General features: G+C 41.9%; 2 protein-coding genes across 4 annotated transcripts; both read left to right on the plus strand.

The window, feature by feature from the left end:
- Nucleotides 1-912: 912 nt before the first annotated feature.
- kdm5bb (lysine demethylase 5Bb) lies at nucleotides 913-15,637 on the plus strand. Of its 2 annotated transcripts, XM_062459009.1 has the most exons (28): nucleotides 914-1,239; nucleotides 2,615-2,692; nucleotides 3,120-3,242; nucleotides 3,508-3,678; nucleotides 4,250-4,306; nucleotides 5,001-5,183; nucleotides 5,415-5,508; nucleotides 5,672-5,784; nucleotides 6,613-6,771; nucleotides 7,073-7,192; nucleotides 7,279-7,437; nucleotides 7,551-7,732; nucleotides 7,881-8,043; nucleotides 8,199-8,318; nucleotides 8,451-8,645; nucleotides 9,174-9,355; nucleotides 9,501-9,625; nucleotides 9,712-9,862; nucleotides 10,273-10,387; nucleotides 10,540-10,895; nucleotides 12,057-12,195; nucleotides 12,311-12,490; nucleotides 12,578-12,736; nucleotides 12,891-13,376; nucleotides 13,508-13,592; nucleotides 13,726-13,931; nucleotides 14,091-14,363; nucleotides 14,659-15,637. In XM_062459009.1, exons 1-28 carry the CDS (start codon nucleotides 1,087-1,089, stop codon nucleotides 14,791-14,793), a joined length of 4,662 nt encoding a protein of 1,553 aa, XP_062314993.1. In that variant the 5' UTR covers nucleotides 914-1,086; the 3' UTR covers nucleotides 14,794-15,637. The 2 variants fall into 2 exon arrangements, with proteins under 2 accessions (XP_062314994.1, XP_062314993.1); XM_062459010.1 differs by lacking the exon at nucleotides 4,250-4,306 and having other exon boundaries at nucleotides 913-1,239.
- Nucleotides 15,638-15,940: 303 nt separating this feature from the next.
- On the plus strand, nucleotides 15,941-19,962 carry lmod1a (leiomodin 1a (smooth muscle)). Of its 2 annotated transcripts, XM_062458135.1 has the most exons (4): nucleotides 16,224-16,282; nucleotides 16,970-17,028; nucleotides 17,698-19,410; nucleotides 19,569-19,962. In XM_062458135.1, exons 3-4 carry the CDS (start codon nucleotides 17,743-17,745, stop codon nucleotides 19,593-19,595), a joined length of 1,695 nt encoding a protein of 564 aa, XP_062314119.1. In that variant the 5' UTR covers nucleotides 16,224-16,282; nucleotides 16,970-17,028; nucleotides 17,698-17,742; the 3' UTR covers nucleotides 19,596-19,962. The 2 variants fall into 2 exon arrangements, with proteins under 2 accessions (XP_062314118.1, XP_062314119.1); XM_062458134.1 differs by lacking the exon at nucleotides 16,970-17,028 and having other exon boundaries at nucleotides 15,941-16,282.
- The last annotated feature ends 2,893 nt before the right edge of the window (nucleotides 19,963-22,855 follow it).

Genomic DNA, 22,855 nt, shown 5'->3' on the forward strand with positions numbered 1-22,855 from the left:
GATCAACACTTTTTAGACTCCTATGACGACAAGGGAGGTGCCCATCAAAACGGGACCATTTAACAAAAATGCTTTCTAATCGCCTGCTTTACAATCGGAAGGATCAGAGTTGCTGAACGGGTGCACCCAAATTCTCAATAGTAGCTATTTAAAGAATGAGTCCCGGTAGCAGCGAAGGTGTCACCTGAAAGTATCCATCCGCGCAAGTAAACATTGCGAGTAGAAACTAGCAAAAATGTTAATTAAATGATTAAGACGCTTAATATGAACACATTGACAATAATAATTCATATAGTTGAAAGTTAAATTTGGAAATGATGCAGATTATGTTGATAGAATTAATGGGAATAAGTGATAGATGTACAAGTATCTTGAGATTGGATTTGGTTTGGTAGGCTATATAAACAATGTCTTAATCTGTCTAATGGATTTGTACCCGTTTACTTGGACCATAACATTCCAATGGTACGATTTGTTGCGAAAATAATAATATATAAAATAATGTTTTGACTTTGATGGATAACTCAAAATCATCATATCATGAAATATCCTGAAACAATATAATAGTATTTGGTTCAAGGTTATGTCTCCCATCTTTTAACGTGTGTTATCCATCATGAGATCAATTAACAAAGAGACAATGTGTTAGGGAAAATAATTATTGCCCACAATAGTCTTCATGATACATCGGATTAATACGAACAAATTGACATATAGGACAAATCTATGTATTGCATAATGAATTATCATTAATAATATATTTGAACTGATATACTATCATTTTATATGACAAAAAACGTTTAAGAAACTGAATCCGCGGTCAAAATCCTCCAATTTTAGGAAATCTATTTGGTGTCTAATTCTTTAGGCGGACGTGTTCACAGCCTTAGAACATTCGTTTCAGTGTGCGTGCGTGTGTGTGTGTGTGTGTAAGCTGTCTCTCATGTTGATCCCGTTTGAGTCGAAGGAAACCTGACGTTGGGAAATTAGCTACTAGACTACACCTCCAGACAAATCATAGCACGGTGACACCTTGTTGCCACCGGTCAACCTGTGTTGTCTGAGCTATAAGAACAGTTCACAACGATGACCCAGCCTCGACTAGATGAGTTCAGGTCTCCTCCGGAGTGCCCAGTCTTCGAACCCAGCTGGGAAGAATTCGGTGATCCTTTTGCTTTTATTAATAAGATCCGTCCAATAGCGGAAAAAACTGGAATTTGCAAGGTTCGCCCACCTCCGGTAAGTGTGATTGAAGTGTTTCACACTAATTCAACAGATGCTCTTGACAGTGTTATCTCAAGAATAAGGATGGATAAAGCACGAGCACTGTGGACGGGGTTTAAAGGGACTTTTCAACATGGCGGAATGAAGGATATTCAGATTCTTTTGTGTAGCTAGCAGCAATCATGAAGTTGAACCTTTTTTAGTCCCATTTGTAGTTCATTAACATTTAATAGCCAGCATGGCGGCAGTCTTTTTCTTTTACGTGGGAATGCCTTAAGTTGCTTTACTGCTCTTGTACTTCTGTATGGAACCGGCTGAAAGCTAACTAGCTTCTAGCTGTATGGTGACTGTGTGTAGGCTACAGGCTATCAGGGTAGGTTGCTTAAAATCCGAAGTCGAGAAAGAATATCGGTTCGAGGAGGCCCAACATGTTAGGTTAGGTCTAAAGCATTAAATAAACTGCAAGGTTTGTTTAGAAACTGAAACTAATCTTCGTGGCTTTTAGGTTGGCACAAAAAAAACAAACAACAGTATGACAGTAGGCCTCCTTGCCAAACACTAGCTAGTAGTAGGGACACATCAAGTTACTTCTGGCTTTCAGTTGAGCAAGTGAGCGAGCTGTCAGTGTGATATAGCTCGCTTAAAATAGTATTAAACCTAGTTTATCACATTATACACAGTAGCAATATGTTGTATGTTTTTTTTAAATTGGATTGCAGTCTTTTTGTGTGCATTTGTTGTTTGGTTTTTTAATAATAAATGTTCTATAACATATGTATGACCTAAATTATAGCCTGCCTTCCAGTTATACATTTACCATTATTATTAATTGTAAACGGCGTCATTGCTGTTTTCTTGATGGTAGTGCATGGTGGCTATGAAAGGTTCACCCAACAAGCCTTGTCCTCCATGTTGGCTTTGTGGTGAGCTTGGTCTGTTCAGTGAGTGTTCCATCTGGCCATTTTGTGTGCCTGTGTTAGATGTTGGCTAGTGAGTTCAAACAAGGAATTAGATGATTCTTGAGATTGTTATATTTTGTAGGTTCTTTACACATGTAGGTGTGCTTAAAGTCCTGTAAAAGAATGGTAACAAAATCCTGTCCTTTATCAAGAACATTGGGCTGACTTGCTTAAAAACTCAAGCATATAATCCAAAAAGTTATTTCATTGTTTGATGACACTACATTTATAGCCTTACATGTTACACGTGAACTAATGAAATTGCCCTAGTTGATTATATAGTCTATGTAAGTATCTATTTGTTACCACTTCACTACATAATTTGCCAATGGAGTCCACAATTGTGACCTGCTTACCAACAGGGATATTTAGCATAGCTGTAGCCATGACCTTCCTCTAATAGACACATCTTGTTTTTATTGTGTTGGTAGGACTGGCAGCCTCCATTTGCTTGTGATGTTGACAGACTTCACTTCACTCCTCGAATCCAGAGGCTCAATGAATTGGAGGTGAGTCTATCTGCTACTTCTTTTAAATGAATTCATTGGTTTTCCTTACAATTTGTAATGACATGCTTGTGTAAAGTACAACATTTAGAGTGCAACACAACAAATATTGCAATGCTAAAACATGGGAATTGGTTAGGCTAGGTCAAACAAGTGGAATGTGTGGTCTGAAATAACTTATTGATTTAAAGCTCAGCATATCTGGCAAGAAATACTCCTAATGATCTAAAACTGAAGGCATTTATATTGTTTGTACTATAACCACACTCTAAATGCTTTGGTCAATCAACAAAATATTAAATATATTTCTGGGGCAGAGATGTTGTAGGCCTACCATGTAATTTTGCTGAATTGAATGACAAGCAATCGTGCAGTAATTCAAATGTGTATGCTATTCAATAAATATATTTCTATGTATCCCTCTCAATAGGCACAGACTAGAGTCAAGCTTAATTTCTTGGACCAGATCGCAAAATTTTGGGATTTGCAGGGATGTGCCCTAAAGATTCCTCACGTGGAGCGCAAAATTTTGGACCTGTATCAACTCAATAAGGTTGAATTGTTAGATCACAATTTTACAACAACTATCAATTAACTAGGCTATTTAAAGAGATAAAGTGTGCATGATGAAAGTATAAACAATTTCATATATGGACAACCCTCACAACCATACAGTATAAGTTATTTTTTTATTTTAACAGTACTAACCCTCTTTGCTACAAACGCATTGGGTGCAAAAATGTAGGATTAGATTAGAGCTCTATTCACAGCAGATCTATCTACTTAAAATCTAACTTTGAGATGTCTTTTTTTTTAAGCTGGTGGCAGATGAGGGGGGATTTGATATTGTATGTAGAGAGAGGAAATGGACCAAGATTGCAATGACCATGGGCTTTGCACCTGGCAAGGCTGTGGGCTCTCACCTCCGTTCACACTATGAAAGAATCCTCTACCCCTATAACCTCTTCCAAAGTGGAGCAAACCTTCTGGTGAGTAGAACATGTTCAACATATTAATGGTTAATCTGCCTCAGCCTTGTGATGAGCCAGTTGCACACAGAACACCAGTTGCTGTTTTTTTTTTTTACTAACTAAAATATAACTATAATTCATATAGGAGATGTTTGTCAGTGTCATCCAAAAGAAAAGCATCTCTGACTAAATACTGCCAGAGACACTTTCTGTGTGGGGTTTGGGATACACATATAAGTGCTAATGTTGGTGAAAAATATCAATAGCTGTTCTTGCTCTGTTACAACACTAAAAGGTGCATAGCACAATATAGTGCTATGTTTAGCCAAGAGAGGACTGTGCATGAACTGACAAGGAGACATGTATTTTGCCCTTCTATGCTTGTTTAGATAGGATAACAGTTGCATTCCATGTGTTGAGCAGTAGTAGCTTATCTTCTTGTGTCTAGTCACTGGACACAAGAAGATTCTGTGCCAAAACTCCAGCAAGAGAAAGCCTACAAACTGAGAATGAATTGGATCTGGGTGACCTCTTGTGGAGAGGTCACTCTAAATTTTTGTGTAACTATCCAAGCTTTCTCTTGCCTTAGGCGCCAGAGCTAGCTTCCAAACTGATGCGTTTAGTGGCTGATCCTGATCTTGAGAAGGTATGTTTGTGTCATGGTTACAAAGTCAATAAGTCTATGAATTAACAAATCGCAGTCTTAGAATTGTACAGAAGGGCTTGACAATTTGGACTTAATCTTTATTGAGAAATTTAATTCATATTGTCATGCATTGTACACAGGGTTTTATAAAACCTTGCCTACATTTAAATTAATTACATTTTGTCCAATTCAATTATCATTTAATTCATGTATTTATTCTATTGATCTATTACTTGAAATACAAAATGATACAGAATTTTGTCCTTTCGATCATGGACATTTTTGAAAATTCAGATAGAATAAAATTGCATAACCTCTTTCTGGCTCTATTGACTCTATTTGATCTGTGTTCTTCTGCTCTCTGTATTGGCCTGTGTTTGTGATGTAGCATGTTTTGTGTCTCAAAACCCTTTTGGGGAAGAACAGGGACGGTTGAGAGGGGTAACATAACAAACTGTTAAACTTGGGACCTAAAAGATAGCATATCTTATAGTCATGTCATTAGTTTAGCACTGTAATATATATTAAATATAGTGCCTTTCCACTGCAGACTATAGTTTTATGCTTTCTCTACTACAAATGTAAAACTTGTTGGTGATGCATATGGCCTTTAACACAATGTAGCTAGTTGACATCTACACTTGTAACATACATAATGACTCACCTTCGGTGCATATTCCTTTTGTCTTTGAAGAAGCCCACCATGCCTGTGGATAGCAGTGATAAGGAGTTCAAGCTCCACGACCTGGCTCAGCATCAGTTTGTCCAGCCAACTGAGACCTGCCCCAATGCCCGCAGAGCCAAGCGCATGAGATCTGAAGTGGACGCTCTTGAACAGAGCCACACACACTTTTCAGAAGAACTCCACCTAAAACCAGTAATTCAGATCCTACATCAACCCCATCTAATCTCCATTTTCACTCCCAATCTCTCTACTAGACAACTATGTAAAAATAGATTGAAGAAATGTTGGCAAAAGCCAATGTGAATACAATTTCTTGTTTCATCAATATGCATTGCATGTTGTGTTGCACACTCGTGCATTGTATGACCATGACCCAGAAAGTTGAAGCTATGTGAACTGAAAACATATTTTTTGTCTTTGTAGCCTGGCTGTGTGAAGACAGAACCAGGGGAACCCTGTGAGAACAGGCCCAACCTGAGGAGGAGGATGGGCTCTTTTGTAGCTAAGCCTGAGCCAGGTAAGCTCACACACTGTTAACTGCTAGTTTGATACAATGTTGATGTACAATGTCTTAGTTTATATGAATGCACGTGTGGCACACCATGTATTATTATGGAGACTTGTATTTTTTGTTTACAGTTGTGTGTGTTATTTCTTCCTGTACTTTATTTGCTGTACAGAGAAAGAGATTCCTATTCCAGTGAAACAGGAGCCCCAGGAGAGTAAGGAACCGGTGAGCGAAGCAGACAAAAACAAGTCACGGTATAAGAAACCCGCCCCTCCAGTGAGCACAGTAAGTTTACCGTTTAAGTTGTCTTTCTGTGAGTTATCATTAGTACTATCGTATATACTATCTTATATGTGTGTATACTTACATCCTCTGAAAACCACTGAAAGACTACAGCTCATTCAAAATTCTGCAGCTAGATTATTAACCAAAACTAAAAGGAGAGAACACATTAGTCCTGTCCTAGCTACTTTACACTGGCTCCCTGTTAACTTCAGAATTGACTTTAAGGTCCTTTTCCTCACATACAAAGCTCTACACGGACAAGGACCAAGCTACATTGCTAACTCCTTTATAAACTACACACCAGCTAGAACACTGCGATCATCAAATGCAGGCCTATTAGAGGTCACCAGAAGCAGTCATAAGAAGATTGGTGATTCGGCCTTTGTCAATTACGCCCCAAAACTATGGAACAAATTACCCATAAATATTAGGGAAGCAAACACTCTAGACATTTTTAAAAGACAGCTTAAAACCTACCTTTTTACCGAAGCATTTAAGTAATTTTATCTCAAAAGGGTTTTCCTACTTTTTAAAGTTGTTTTCTCTCTTGAACAGAGATCTTATTGGGATTTTTATTTTTGTTTGAATTGTTTATCACTTGTATTATTGTTTTTATTGATTTTATGTAAAGCACCTTGAGCTACAATTCTTGTATGAAATGTGCTATATAAATAAAGTCTTACTTACTTACTTACTCTGTCTACTCTGTAATAAAGATTTGTAGTCGTCTCAATCACCAAACTTAATCAAGTAAATCACTCAACCACTCAGCAAAAGTTAATCACTCAACCACTCACAACAAATGCCCGATCCCCTGTTCTTCTGCAGGTGGACCTGTACGTGTGTCTGGTGTGCAGCAGTGGGACTGACGAGGACCGTCTGTTGCTGTGTGATGGCTGTGATGACAGCTACCACACATTTTGTCTCATCCCCCCTCTTAGCGACGTCCCAAAGGGGGATTGGAGGTGCCCCAAGTGCCTGGCTCAGGTGATTCTAACACATTCACAACTCGCTAATGAACCATGTATGCATCAAGGGAGAACTTGGGAGATGAGGACATAAACATAAGAGCCCAGTGTTGTGCTTCTCTTATCCTAACAGAGGGTCTGTTGTTGAATATGAAACTTATGAATATGAAACTTTTTTTATGAAATGTTTTTGTATGTCTGTCGTGTGTTAATTTGAGGTCGAGTAATCCTAACGTTAGCATGCCTAACTATATAGAACAAATCATAACTGGACTTAATGAGTATATTAAGGGTCTGTCTCTATTGAATGCTATGAACAGGAATGCAGCAAACCTCAGGAGGCCTTTGGCTTTGAGCAGGCATACAGGGACTATTCCTTGCGTGCATTTGGGGACATGGCAGACTCCTTCAAATCTGATTACTTCAACATGCCAGTTCATGTAAGTGAAGCATCAGTTACAGTTTATTCTGCTGCTGTGTCTAAACTATTCCTGTGCCTATCCAACCTCTGGCCTGTTTCTTTAAGATGGTTCCTACAGAGCTGGTGGAGAAAGAGTTCTGGCGTTTGGTGGGGGCCATCGAGGAGGACGTCACTGTCGAGTATGGAGCAGACATAGCCTCCAAGGAGTTTGGGAGTGGATTCCCCATCAAAAATGGAAGATTTAAGGTTGCTCCTGCCGATGAGGTGAGTCCGTTTTAACCCTCCAAATCACCTTGCTATTAAAATCCCAGTGTAGTTTTGGCATACATCGTCCAGATTTAGCAACTCCCCCTCCCCTTATATCTCCTGTACTTCAGAAGTATCTCAAGTGTGGTTGGAACCTGAACAACATGGCAATGATGGATCCTTCTGTGCTGACCCATGTCACGGCTGACATCTGTGGGATGACCCTGCCCTGGCTCTACGTGGGCATGTGCTTCTCTTCCTTCTGCTGGCACATCGAGGACCACTGGAGCTACTCCATCAACTACCTGCACTGGTACTGATCCCTGTTGACTATTTCCTTGAACAGAATATTCAGAGAATTTGAGTGTGCCGATTTTTTAATTTTTTAAATGTGCTTGCTTTATTTGACTGAGCATGTTTAATATAGAAGCAGTGTCACCGGAAACTCTTTCTATTCACAGGGGGGAGCCCAAAACATGGTATGGTGCTCCTGGATTTGCTGCGGAGCAACTGGAGGAGGTGATGAGGAAACTGGCCCCTGAGCTGTTTGACTCCCAGCCTGACCTGCTGCACCAGCTGGTCACCATTATGAACCCTAACACCCTCATGGCCCACGGAGTCCCAGTGAGTCTCAGCCTAGCTACATTAACACCCATGAGGGCCTCACATCAGTATATTTTTCCCACATTTGCCACTACACGTGATACTACTACCAAGGACTACGTTCGGGGCACTTGAAACCCCTGTAATGTTTGTTCATCTTAACTCTGTTACCACAGATTTACAGAACCAATCAGTGTGCTGGTGAGTTTGTCATCACTTTTCCCAGAGCCTACCACAGTGGCTTCAACCAGGGCTTCAACTTTGCCGAGGCTGTCAACTTTTGCACTGTGGACTGGGTATGCCCTTCCTGAATAATACATAACATATCTATACATAAAGGTTCAACATAATATAAATAGACTAGTAACATTTTGGCAATGTTGTTGTGGTATGTATATTAAAAGGAGGGTTTTTGTTTGATGCTGCAGATGCCCCTGGGTAGGCAGTGTGTGGACCACTATCGCATGCTCAACCGATACTGTGTCTTCTCCCATGACGAGATGGTCTGCAACATGGCCTCCAAGGCCAACAGTCTGGATGTAGTCCTGGCTTCTGCAGTACAGAAGGACATGTCCACTATGATCAGAGAAGAGCGAGACCTGCGAGAGAAAGTCCGAAAGATGGTGAGTAGCACACTTTCCTGCAGTGCATAATTAATCATTTTTACCTTTGTAAATTCTACCTAATAACAGTCGCTAACTCAGAATTTGCAGAATCATAATATTATTTAAACCTTCAATCATTGTATGTGTTTTAACATTACGGGGAGTCAGGTGGCTGAGCGGTTAGGGAATCGGGCTAGTAATCTGAAGGTTGCCAGTTCGATTCCCGGCTGTGCCAAATGACATTGTGTCCTTGGGCAAGGCACTTCACCCTACTTGCCTCGGGGGAATGTCCCTGTACTTACTGTAAGTCGCTCTGGATAAGAGCGTCTGCTAAATGACTAAATGTAAATGTAAATATATCCTGAAGTAAATGAGAGGTTAATGTTTCATAATTACACCATTGCCATTCACTATGGAGCATGTGGTATCTCAAATTAAAGTCAAAACCACATCTCCCTCAGGGTTCAGTGTAAAACCACAGTCTAGCCACATCTCCCTCTGGGTTCAGTGTAAAACCACGGCTGTGTTATTGTCTTGCTCCCAAAGGGAGTGTTGCATTGCCAGGAGGCGAAATACGATCACCTCCAAGACGATGAACGGCAGTGTGCCAAGTGTCGGACCACCTGTTACCTGTCTGCCATCACCTGCCCCTGCAGCCCTGGGGTGCTGGTGTGTCTCCACCACATCAAGGACCTCTGTGCCTGCCCTCTCAGCAACTACACACTGAAGTGAGTCCCGCTGCTTGACTGAGAGGCCTCAAACACTCAACGTGATATTGGGAAACAAAGTTATGCAAGCCATTTTCTGGGTGCAATGCTCACTGGGAGTTGAATCTCGACTGACGTTTTCCTTTGCGTCTCATGAACCCTGTAGTTACAGATTTACACTGGATGACCTCTACCCCATGATGAACGCTGTGAAGCAGCGAGCTGAGTCATACGACGACTGGGCCGCTCGTGTGACCGACACTCTGGAGGCGAAACTAGACAAGAAAAAAGGTGAGGCGCGGCGTCGGCGTGAGGGATACAGCACACAATACATTTCTGAATCCCTGAATGTGACCACTGTCACCTTCTTCTCTCAGGCCTGGCTGTATTCCACTCCCTCGTTGACGAATCTGAGTCCAACATGTTCCCTGACAACGACCAGCTCCGCCAGCTCCGTCTGGTTACTCAGGATGCAGAGAAGTGTGCCTCGGTGGCACAGCAGCTCCTCAAGGGGAAAAGGCAGACCAGGTACAGCAGATCCACTATCGCATCACACAATCAGACCAGGTACAGCAGATCCACTATCGCATCACACAATCAGACCAGGTACAGCAGATCCACTATCGCATCACATAATCAGACCAGGTACAGCAGATCCACTATCGCATCACACAATCAGACCAGGTACAGCAGATCCACTATCGCATCACACAATCAGACCAGGTACAGCAGATCCACTATCGCATCACACAATCAGACCAGGTACAGCAGATCCACTATCGCATCACACAATCAGACCAGGTACAGCAGATCCACTATCGCGTCACACAATCACACTCTGAGCAGCACTCGTTTGCCCACTGACTCGTAGGAATGGAGGAAGCACCAAAATGAGTTGAATTGTTTTATTGAGAGGCTGTTTTGGTTCCCTCTCCTAGGTACCGGTGTGGTGGGGGGAAGTCCCAGAGTCATCTGACTGTGGAGGAGCTGAGGTCATTCGTTAGGCAGCTGTACAACCTCCCCTGCAGTCTCAGCCAAGCCCCCCTGTTGAAGGTAGGTGGTGGGTGACACACCACTGCATGGGGTAGGATAGGGTAACCTGAAAGTAGACGAGGTCTATAATAACAATCGGTTCTGATCGTTTTTCCCTGTTCTCATGCGTTGTAATTATGTTTGCTGATCATGTTGTTAATATTCGGTGGCAGGAGCTGCTGAATCGCATTGAGGACTTCCAGCAGCACAGTGAGAAGGTCCTGGCCGACGAGGTTCCAGGAACAGAGGAGATCCAGGGCCTGCTGGACATCAGCTTTGACTTTGACATGGAACTGCCTGAGCTGCCTCTTCTGCGGGTGAGGCTGGAGCAGGCGCGCTGGCTGGAGGGGGTCCAGCAGGCTGGCTCCCAGCCTGCCACCCTGTCCCTGGACACGATGAGGAGGCTCATCGACCAGGGCGTGGGCTTGGCCCCCCACCCCTCTGTGGAGAAGGCCATGGCTCGCCTGCAGGAGCTGCTCACTGTGTCTGAACACTGGGAGGAGAAGGCGAGCAGTCTTCTCAAGGCCAGGTGAGGGCAGTGCTGAGAGATCCTTGTACTGGCATGTCGACCGAAACCTTCAAGGTCTGCTCAGTGAAGGGAGACGTACTGTTTACAGTAAATTGCATACGTTTGTCATGCTCAGATTGTGCCGATTTTTTACTACATTGGCAGATAGGTGCAAAACATTTAGTCTGAGAGAGGTTCATCCTGTAATAATGAAAGAATATCCTCCTCTTGCTTTCATTTAATGTATAAACATATACCCTGGTGACTGGTGATTACTGACTTATTATGTAGCATAATGTCAGTGTCCCTGATTTTGCTTCATTTTAATTACAGCTAGTGCAAAATGCTGCCGCTAGAATATTCAACAAGATCAACAAAAAGTGAGCATGCATATCTAGTTCTGCCTTCATTTCATTGGTGCTCGGTGCTTTTTAATAACCACTGTCACCAGCGTTCTCAAAAAGCTTTTAATGGCATGGCTCTCTGGAATGTACATCTGTGCGCTCCACATATCCACAGTTAACTAGTATTGAGTCGAGTGTTTGATTTTGTGCATCTCCCTAGAGCTAGAGTCCATTCAGATTTTCTTTACCATTTTAGAGTGTAGAATGTTAGGAAATACTCTGCGCTCACTGTAGCTCATCATGGTTGGCTGGATAGTTTGGTTCTTTTTTAATCAAATCTGTATGCTTTGTTTTAATTTATCAGAATGGTAATGCGTAGCTCATATCTCAACAACTGTCTATGCAATGGTTTCAGACTGTATTTTGGCTGCAAGGAGTGTGTATAGTTTTATGTATTGATGTACTCAAGGTAACATACTGTCATCAGTGTGTAGTAGAAAACTTTGCATGGTTCATTACTGTGACAGCCATAATGTCTGACTTCACTGGATCAAATGTTTGTCACAAGATGTGAATGGATGTGTAACATGAAAAACTTTAATCAAATTGTTCTGAGAGCAGGATTGGAGGAGTTGAGAGATGTGCCAATGATAGCATATCCATTCCATTAATTAATAATCAATGTAACATAAACATGTTTCCATATCAAATTCTCTATGATGTCCACATCATCTTATTTCAGGAAGATATGGGTCTGCACTGCCGGGCTTGTCTACACTGTAACTGTGTGTGTCAAAGTCTTCAGAGGTAACTGATGTTGTGTGATGCTCTCCTCCAGGCCCCCCCACTCACTAGAGACCCTGACGGGGGCTGCTGCCAAGGTGGAGTCCATCCCTGCTTACCTCCCCAACTGTCTACTGCTGAAGGACTCCATCAACAGAGCCAGAGAGTGGCTTCAGGAAGCTGAAGAACTTCAGGTATGGAAGCAAGTGACCACGATTTGGGTTACCCCGAGACGAGGAGAACCTATTGGTCTGCATGTGAACAATACTGATTGGAAATATGATTTGAAGACACGTGTATCTGTTTCAGGTTGGAGGCTGTGTCCCCATGTTGGACAGCTTGTCTGACATGGTGCTGCGAGGGCAGGCCATCCAGGTCCACCTGGAGCCCCTGGAGCTGCTGGAGTCCCTGGTGGCAGAGGTGCAGGCCTGGAAGGAGAGCGCAGCCAAAATGTTCCTGAGGAGAAATTCATCCTTTACCTTGCTCGAGGTACAGTACTCTCCTGGTTTGGTGCGATCTAATCCTGTGGAGAGATCAATGGGATGACAGAGCTACAATTAAATATGAATTCCACAGGTCCTGTGTCCGAGATGTGAGGTTGGACACTGGTCTCCCAAAAGGAAGTCCAAGAAAGCGAAAGATAGCCCTCAGCACAGCAAGAAGAGGATGGTGCGGCTGGACTGCCTGAGTGATGTGGAAAGGGCCCTCTTGGAGAGCAAAGACTCTACCTCTGCTGTAAGGGGACTACCTTTACCTAACCACACATCTCAATGCAGATGGGAGGGGCCATGAGTTGCTTTTCACATTATATACTGTATTGACGTAACAGTAACAGGACCATCATACATCAACGATTGTTTGTTTGACTCGTATCCATGTTGTTCTTCAGATGGCAACTCTTGGGGAGGTGCGGTTAAGGGAGATGGAGGCTCTCTCCTCCCTCAGGGCAGCTAACGAATCGAAGCTCCTCCCCACCACTGAGTGTATGGACCTGAAGGTGTGTGTGTGTCAGAAGCCCCCCATGGGGGCCATGTTACAGTGCGAGCTCTGCAGGGACGCCTTCCACAGTGTGTGTGTGAGGGACCCCTCCAACACCCGCTCAGCCCAGCCCTGGCTGTGCCCTCTCTGCCAGCGCTCAGAGAAGCCCCCACTAGACATGGCGCTGTCCCTGCTGGCCTCCCTGCAACGTATAAAGGTACGCCTGCCAGAGGGCGACGCGCTGCGCTACATGATTGAAAGGACAGTCAGCTGGCAAGACAGAGTGGAAAAAGTCTCAGATCCCTGTGACCTACCAGAGCTGGAGGAGAGACCCAGGACTCCGCCCACCCCTTCCGACAGGGCGTTCCCCAATCACGCCGCTGACACAAACGAACAGGTCAATTATAGCCCTCCTCTCTACGTCTAAGTCCCTTTGTCTTACCAATAACCATTTAAGTGAACGGCTGCATTTTCAACCGAAGCGCAAACGCTTGTTTTATAGTCCTGTGTTTTGCTTGGTTGACACAGGCTCCATATCTGACTCCAGAGTGGAACAGGACAAGCAGCGTTCAGACAGTCTTCTACACAGAGCAGCGGTGCATCCCCTTGCAGGGTTAGTGCTTGTCCAGTTGTAGTTTTTTGGGGGGAGGGAATAGTGTGTCACTGTTGACACACCTTTTAATATTTGAAATGCTCCATGCTCTTTTTAACGATGCCTGGATAATGACGCCTGGTTTTGTCAGAAGGTTTGAGTCCGGAGCTGGAGGAGTTGATGGTTGAAGGTCTGCTGCTGCAGGTGTCCCTACCAGAAATCCCTAGCCTTTACCACATGTTACTGAACGGCTTCAGGAGTCAACACACCGGCGGCAACATGTTGTCACAGGATGACCCCTCAGAATGTGACAATCACAAGCAGTGTAAATCTCAGGGAAGGAATCAGCCACAAAATGAGGTTAGTGAGCATGCTGAAAAATTTGTTTATGGAACACTGTGTGCTTATGTCAAAGGCATTACCTTGAAAGCTCTGCTGTGTCCCTGTAACACTCTTTACTTATCATGGAATTTCAGCGCTGGGAAGAAACTACAGTTTGTTGTGTTTAATGTGCTCCAGAATGGAGGTCACGACACGCAGAGGGAGGTGGTGAGCGTTGCAGAGAAGAAGGCCAAGCGACGCTTGGAGAGGGCGGGTCTGGAAGCGGTACGCAGGGACAAGGCCAAAAAGCTCCAACACAAGCGCCAGAAGGTGAACAAAGACAAGAACCTGGAGCGCCGAGCAGCTTCCACCTCCTCTTCTCCTCGCTCAGACTTCTCTCAGTCCGACAACTCTGATGAAGAGATGGTCATGTGTCCGGCAGAAAGATGCCAGCTGCCAGAGGGAGATGAGGTGAGCCGAGGAACTTAGATAACAGACTTGCTTGACCCACCAGTGTATCTGTAGGCTTCAGTGCAAAAAGATTACTGGAAAATATCCCCATGTAAATACTGTGTTCTATTCACCCACTAGCACGTGTTGAAGATAATGCTGTAGGTGTTGTAATGCCAGTGTGAAAAGTAAACTCATCACTTCAATATATACATTGATACCCATAAAAGTATATATTAGTCTTTTTCCTTTTAGATTTTATTTGTATGTAATTTAGTCTGGTTAGTGTGTTAAAATAAAGTGTTGTTCAATTCAGGTGGATTGGGTCCAGTGTGATGGCAGCTGTAACCAGTGGTTCCACCAGGTCTGTGTTGGCGTGTCGGCCGAGCTGGCAGAGAAGGAGGACTACGTTTGTGTCAGTTGTACATTAAAGGATGGACACATGAAGTGAGGAAAAAACAGAAAACAGAAGAGTTTTTTTGGGGGATGGAAACCTGGAGGACTGCTCATCCTCACTCCATTAATCAGCCACCAGTCTGGATGTGTCACTGACCCCGCCTCCATAGTGCCCCCTGCCCTGTGGTTCTCTTTCCATCCCCTTTGTAACTACGGTGCTATCTCCTCTATATTGGATTGTTGTCCCGAACTATACTATTTGCTTACTTTTTGTATTTTTTACTTATATTTCTTTCCTCTTATGATCTATTTGTGGTTGTCTAAATAAGTATGGGGATGTGGGATCTGCATGGGTTTCCATCACACGTTTGCAAAGGAGTCTTAACAATAATGATGCACCCTGTTAAGATCAAGGGTTAATACTGTCTTTGGAACGTCCTTGCATGCAAAACCAGAGAAACTGGGAGAGGATAGAGGATTTGACACCTCCCCTTAAAAAATGTTGAATACATAAATAAATGATAACCTTTTTTTTTTGTTAAACCCCAGTGTTTAGTACATTCATCTTAATTATATAATTATTCCCAATTTTTTGTAGAATAGTTTTATTTATCTGAGCAATAATGTTTGTCTGATTTGGCTTTAATGGCTTGATCTCTGCTAAAATGTGTGTTGGTGCTTTAGCAATGGTTTCATGTACAGAAAGCTAATAGGTTGTTGGGTAACAGTTGTGGAACAGAGATTTAGCAGACAGAAGGATAAAGGAACTGTTTAATGGTACTTTTTCTGACACATTATGTACTTTGGGTAGGTAACTTCGGGAAGCGAGAGTGCGGGGCAGATGAAGACGTTGCCGTTTATATTGTGGAATAAAACGTTTTGTTCTAATATCAAAACATCATCTGACTCGATTTTTCAACCGCTAGATGACGCCATTTTAATGTATATAGTTAATCCCTTTTGAGGCACAAGATTTGCCATGATTTGACGCAGGCAAATTACGAGAATGATGAGTACTTAACAATTATCCAGGTATTATAGATCAAGTTTTACCCAAAAAATTATATAATTACTTTGGGCGCTTTGTCGCAAATTGGTGAAACTGTCAGACTCCAGCACTGGATCTCCAGGAGCCACTAAGATAGGCGGTCCGGTTGAGTGCATCTGATAGGCCGACACTCTAGTCTCATCGCCAAAATATAACAGCTCTCCAAGGAAAACCCTCGTGTATAATTCACAGGTTTTGATCATATAAAACTGCATTATCGTGGCTAATCATGTCCGGGAGTAACGGTCCAAATCAGAAGCAAGAGAGCGAGGATGAATGTGACATTGACAATCTTTTGGCATCTTTAACGTCTGCTGAGGTGGAAGAGTTGGAAAATGAGTTTATCGACATTGATCCGGACCCAGCTGTGCCAGTCGGGCTCAGGCAGAGAAACCAGACTGAAAAGCAGCCGTCAATCCAATACAACAGAGGGGCAATGCTGGACTTCTGTGAGCGCGAGACCAAGAAACTAATTGAGAGAGAGTTGAGCTTTGAGGTATGACTATTTTTTTCAGAAATTGTCAACGTGTTTAGATATAGGCTAGCTGGACGTTTATCCTGGCCATACCGTACACCATCAGCTTAATATAGTCAGACTATTATGAGCGGAATGTCAGAGATGGTAACTATGGAATCCACCAGCTAGATTCCAAACATGGTGCAGTGGCGTGAGGATTCATCTTAGGGTTTGCTATTAATGGTTAGACCAGAGTATTGCATTTAATGTAATCTAAATTGAATAGTGATAAAACGTTGAGTAACAAGTTGGCTAATTGTACTTGAAATGTAATGTGTAACGACAACTTTAATGTGGAAAGACACGTTTTTGTGCATGTTTAGGCTACTCCCAACTGATAAGAATTGATAACTCTTAGACATTTTAGTTCCAGGGCTTCTCTTGGTTTATTCACACTCGTGTTGTGGATACAAACTTCAACAGGTGGAATGATGTAAGGAAACATGATCTATCTGGAGACAGCCGTCAGACCTTAATGAGAAGTCTTGTTGTTTGTAAAAGGTCCAGAGTATGGGTTTGGAAAACCCAGAGTGAAAAGGCAGAATGTCATCTATTCACCAGGGCATCATCACTCTTAAAGTTGCTAAGCAGCTTGAAAACAAATTATCCCTTATCAAAGTTTACCAGTAGTGAACTTTAAAGAGCAAATCCCCTCTCTAATTATAGGAGACAAACACCTAGGAACAGATGGAGGCTTTTCATGGTAACTGCAAGACAAAAACCTGGTAACAACAAGAACTTCATTACAATTTGCTACTATACGTGTACCTTCTTTGGCTTAGGTGTCTCCACTAGCCTTTATTTATGAGTGCTGAGTAGTTTACATCTTGGCATGTATATTATTAATAAGAATATTTGAATAATTTATGATAATTATATTTTATTGCACAGTGCTATGAATGTTCTATGAATTGACCAAGATGTTGCAAGACTTATAAAGAAATGCAAAAACAAAATCACATTCTATTGTACATCTCATAAAGCTCTACATTGCTCCCTTAGTTCAAAAATAGGTTTTATTGAGCTTAATGAAAGATATAAGCTCCAGATATAATGCTGGCTTGCTCATGTTGGCATGCTGCTCCCAATTTGAAGACAAATGAAATTCCTCAACCGGAGGCTTAGACACACTTCCTTTTAAGGACACATCTGCAGGAGCTCTTTAGACAGCAACTTGTAAAACCCTTCCAACATGTTGCCTGGCGAGGAATACAAAATACTAACCTATGTTACCAAGCAGAGGTTTGGTTTTTATAAAGTTTTAAATTATATTTTAAACAAACAGCAGTCCCAATTAAGTATATGTCATTACAAATCATTTCACAAGAAAAGTAGTGTTTAGGGTTGTAAATGATACTATGTGCAGTAAAATATATTTTGTCTCCACACTCAAGGGGGAGTCTAAACCTGGCCGAGCGAAACAAGATAACTTGAAGAATATGGGGAAGAGCTGTGAGAGTTTGTTCTCTGTGCCAGACGACCAGGATGGCTTTGGCTTCGACAGTCAGAAGCAGGACAGATGCAAAGAGGAAATCCCAGACAACAACAAACTCAAATATGTTGACAAAGGTCAAAAGGTCATAGAGGAAAAAAGTCCACATAAGATGACTGGGGGTGAAGGTAAGGGAGATGAGGTCATTCAGAAAAACAAAGAGAGCCAGGTGGGACAGGAGAAAAAGGAAGGGTGCAAGAAAAAGGGGAAAAGCACTTGCAAAACACTCGACCTCATCTCAAAATTACAAAGCAAAAATTACATTAAAACTGAAAAGGACAAAAAAGAAGATTGTAGAAGGAAAATAGACTGCAAAACCAAAGAGCTCATTTCAAAATTGCAGGGACAGGGGGAGAAAGAGGAGAAGGACAGGAAAGGAAAATCACAGAAGCTGACAGATAGTAAGATGGGAATGTTTTTAAAGGATGGGGACAGAGAAACTGATTTTAAGGTTCCAGTCATAAAGGCCCAGAGGGACAGTGAGAAGGACCATGATAAAAGGGAAAACACAAACTCTGTGAAACAAAGAAAATCTTCAAGGGAGAGAGAGAAAGACTATGATAATACAACTGAAAAAACTGTCCATAAACATTGTAAATCCAGCCAGGTAGAACTAAAGAGCAGCAACAGCGTAGGTTCAGCACTTGAGGAAGTAAGGGAAGAGGAAGACGTCTCCAGCATGTTCGACCAACTTCTTGAAAGAGTCAGAAACGATGATCCTTTGTTGACTGAGCTCAATGTTAACAACTCAGATGTCATAAAGACTCAGACTCTGACTCAGTTTGCAGAGGCATTATTAGACAACAGGCACGTCAAGACCTTTGCTTTGGCAAATACCAGAGCTGATGACCGTGTAGCTTCTGCTGTTGCCAACACACTACGGAGGAACACCTGTCTGACCAGCATCAACCTAGATTCCAATCACCTTACAGGCAAAGGCATTCTGGCCCTGATACATGCCTTGGAGAGCAACACGTGCATCACCGAGCTGCGCTTCCACAACCAACGGCACATTTGTGGTGGCAAGACAGAGATGGAGATGACCAAGACCTTGAGGGAGAACTGTACGTTGTTGAAACTAGGTTACCACTTTGAGCTGGCTGGCCCAAGGATGACCATGACTAACATCCTGAGCAGGAATATGGATCAGCAGAGGCAACGCAGGATGCAGGACAAGAAACAGGCTGATCAGGATCTGCAGATTGCATCGAATCTGAAAACATCTCACCAGTCATCTCAGCAGGTTCAAACTTCTGGAAAGGCAACCCATAAACTCCCTTCAGACATGGATCAGACCAACAAAAAAAGATGCACATCGCCTCTTGTCAAAGGAAAGGGCAAGCCTGTTCCGAGTATCACCACTGTTCAATCCTCGATGAAACGCTCCTACAAAACAACCCCTAATGCAGAAAGTGCACAACCGAGGCCAGTGGATGTTTTACCTCCACCTCCTCCACCCGCCCCTGTACTAGAAAGCGTGTCCATAAGGAAGTCCCTGACACCAGTGACACAGAGAAAACCTAATGGGCAGACTCCACGCCACGAGGGAGGGAGGAACTCTAGGGATCAGTTGCTGCTTTCTATTCGTAACAGCACCTTAAAGGTTCTCAAGAAGGTTAGAACAGCTGTACTGTGATGGTTTTGCATGGAGAGAAATATGAAAAGTGGTCCTCACCAGTGTGTGCACAATTACTTTAATTCATATTTTTGATCTGTGTATCTTTAATCATTATACTCTGTCAATCCTTGAAAATGTCTGTTTCTTTCTTGCAGGTTGATGTTCCAAAGCTGCTTCGCTAGGAACCAAACCAAGAAGAGTCATATATTACATTAATTTTACATTGCAGATAATTGATATACAGGTGGTTCTGTCAGGGTTAGAGAATTATGTTGGAACCTAGAGAGAAGTTACAAAGTACGGCTGAGAGGGTATCAAACGATATGTCAATATGATTATTTATTGGAATTTAAACAGGACTTTTCCAAACAAGGCCACAGAGACTACAGTCCTTTTTTAAATGTTCACAACTTGGTTGTTTGAATAACAAGCTTTAGATTTAATAACTTGGTAATAATATGCACACAACATGAGGCACATAGTAGTTTACAATTACATGTATGAGTTACATTTGCAGTTACATATAAGTCTCCACTAGGCCTTCCTGTTGACTTACATTACATTACATTTACATTTAGTCATTTAGCAGACGCTCTTATCCAGAGCGACTTACAGTAAGTACAGGGACATTCCCCCGAGGCAAGTAGGGTGAAGTGCCTTGCCCAAGGACTTAAGTGTCATTTAGTTGGATCTCAAAGCTTGTTTCTTTTGCGTCCAGGCGATGCCCATATTTAGTCTGCAGTGAAGATGGTATGATGTAAGAATAATTCCTCTACTCACTTTAATTACCAGGGAATGGCCAGTAGGGTGTCTTGCTCCTTCACAGACAGTGAAAGGAGGTTAGAAGGAGGAGGATCATGGGGATTAAAGGAAGATGAAAAGGGGAAGAGAAGAAGGAAACATTTGCAAGCTGCCACATTTAAGAACACTATTGTCTCTTTACAAACCCACTTATAATCACTGAATCTCAGTGCCAAAGTATCAGTCAAAGTAACATACAGTATCTACACATGTGTAGGTTGGTTTCTTATAAGTAGAGGATGGATGTGTAATGTTTTAATCTATCAGTGTGTGGTAGAATGTATTTGATATTCAAATGAAGTGTACTTGACAAGCCCTTCAGTGGCCAACACGGCTGAGAATTCGCAGTTGTTGTTCACAGAACATGTTGTCACTTTTTGGCCTATGTATGTAATGTAAAGCTACCAAATAATGTTATTTTAGTTGGGTTAAATAAGGCATAGCTGACAACCTGGTTTACAATGTCGATGATGAACAATAGTGGGGCCTCCTGGGATGTGTCTGCAAAATATTGTACTTGTCTGTGAAACTTCCTTCCTAGTGTTAGGACAGCACCCAGGGAATGTCCTACTTCCTATAATAATACAATTACAACCATTGGCCACAGCAGTTGATTGTGCTGAAAGAGATAGATTTATGCATTAGCATTTTTCTTATGTGTGGAAATGACTAATTTTAAGGTCTTCTTTTTATTGACAGGTAAGTTTGAATGAAAAAAGTATTTATATTACACTGGTAGTTCAAATAGGGTATGCTATTTTTAAGACTTATAGTTTATCAAACCACAGTAAGACATTGCAAAGTATTTTCTTTGTGTTTTATGTTCATTCTTACAATGTGATAGACAATTGCAGATTTCTTTTCATCAAGGTTTATTTTGTGACGTGAGCGGGAAAAGAAAAATTGGATCACATGGACGAGAAGGTGGATGTTTAGATATTATCTGTTCATATCCAGATGGATATCAGAATGTACCTAAATACTTGTGTCAACACCCCTGCACCACCAAAAATAGTGTTCTCATCAAAAGTGAGAAAGCTAATGATGTAGTTCAGAATGGAAGATTTAGCCTCTATGACAATGTACATGGACGCACTTTTACTGTTACTATCAAACACCTGGTATCTCAAGATGCTGGATCATATTACTGTGGACTTGATCAATGGGGAAGAGATGTCATGATCAAAGTAGAGGTCTCTGTTAGTAAAGGTATGTAAAATGCTATTTTGCTTAGATGTTACTGTGATATCAGATACTATTAAATACTGTATCTCTCAATACACACATTTGTCATGGAAGTTGATAGTTGTACATTAGATTTTCAATATAATTTACACACCCATGCTCAACACCAATGAGCAGGACACTCACCAGGGTCATGTTTAAATATGTGTCAGATTTGGTGATTAAATGATATGCAGATTTATTGTGTAAGGGTAGGTGTGAACTGAGGTTCCTTTGTAAGTCTGGTCATTTATGTTCCAATCTCTCACCTATATGTTCCTGTTAGCTTTATCCTCTCAACCTGCATTGGATCCTGAGATTGAAAGCAAGGACACCTATGAGAAAAGCAACTGCAGATCTGTATGCACACAAATCCACAACTCTACAACACAGGTTTATACTGGTAAAAACTCACCATATTGCACATAACTTTATCATACCAGCACATTATCCCTCACTGGTTTCTCTCTTTTTCTATTTATGATCAATTTACATTAAGGTCATGGACAAGGTGCCTGTTGGAGATGGGGATGAAACACCTCCAACATTTCCTACACTTCCTATTGACATCTCAGGTTAATTAACTTAATGAATAGCTTTCGTGACACATTTTGATACTGGAAAACCAAACTATCTTAAATCAAACAAATCCTTCCTCAGGTCATGCAAGTGTCAACATTATCATTGGTGCCTTCTTTGGATTGTTAGCGTGCAGCTTTCTGGTTGCACTTGGAATCCTCAGAGAACGTACTCAGTCAAGTTCACTTTGTAAGACCTAGCTCTCTATTCAATGTATATTTTCAATTAAAGAGAATAGTTTACATGAGTTTTGGAAACATGTCATTGGTTTTATGTTCAATTGTTATAAAGGAATTCACAAACAATTTTTTCCCCCTAAGCTTTTCAAGCATCACAAGTATCAGATAATTTGAATGTTTTACAAGTGAGTTTCATTTCACACTGATATTATTTTAAATTAAACTCAAGCATTCTTATTCTTGCACATCAGCTCTCTCTATCTCTCATTCAAACCTTTTATGTATTTTAGGATGAAAATGACCCTGGCCATGTCTATAGTGAGATAACTGGATGGATGGAGGAGGACAAGGACTATCACACAATAGAGATATGGGAACCTCCACAAGAAATAGACAGCAATGCTGTTTACTCTGTTCTGACACTGAATTAACAAAATAACGTTGCTCTACTATAGGTGCCAAAAGAACAACAACGTATTCCTCCCGTTTCTCTCAATGCAGTGTTGCTTATGGTAGGCCCAGGCTATAGCCTACTTATTCACGCAGAAGTCCCACAGCTTGCATGTTTCCTGAAATTGCAGTTTATCTTTGTGAAACACAGAGGAAACATGGTTGTAGATATAATTTACAAAGTTTGTTTTCTCCCTGTTTAAAAATGT

Source organism: Osmerus eperlanus, chromosome 4, assembly GCF_963692335.1.
Source record: "Osmerus eperlanus chromosome 4, fOsmEpe2.1, whole genome shotgun sequence".
Taxonomy (NCBI): domain Eukaryota; kingdom Metazoa; phylum Chordata; class Actinopteri; order Osmeriformes; family Osmeridae; genus Osmerus; species Osmerus eperlanus.

What these genes read in the sequence shown, in the direction of transcription:
- lmod1a (XM_062458134.1), top strand. Translation starts at nt 16,016, where the DNA reads ATGTCCGGGAGTAACGGTCCAAATCAGAAGCAAGAGAGCGAGGATGAA. An exon ending in AGAGAGAGTTGAGCTTTGAG is followed by an intron (nt 16,283 to 17,697) that starts GTATGACTATTT and finishes TCCACACTCAAG; the next exon opens with GGGGAGTCTAAACCTGGCCG. An exon ending in CCTTAAAGGTTCTCAAGAAG is followed by an intron (nt 19,411 to 19,568) that starts GTTAGAACAGCT and finishes TCTTTCTTGCAG; the next exon opens with GTTGATGTTCCAAAGCTGCT.
- kdm5bb (XM_062459009.1), top strand. Translation starts at nt 1,087, where the DNA reads ATGACCCAGCCTCGACTAGATGAGTTCAGGTCTCCTCCGGAGTGCCCA. An exon ending in CCGCCCCTCCAGTGAGCACA is followed by an intron (nt 5,785 to 6,612) that starts GTAAGTTTACCG and finishes GTTCTTCTGCAG; the next exon opens with GTGGACCTGTACGTGTGTCT. An exon ending in GCCAAGCCCCCCTGTTGAAG is followed by an intron (nt 10,388 to 10,539) that starts GTAGGTGGTGGG and finishes ATTCGGTGGCAG; the next exon opens with GAGCTGCTGAATCGCATTGA.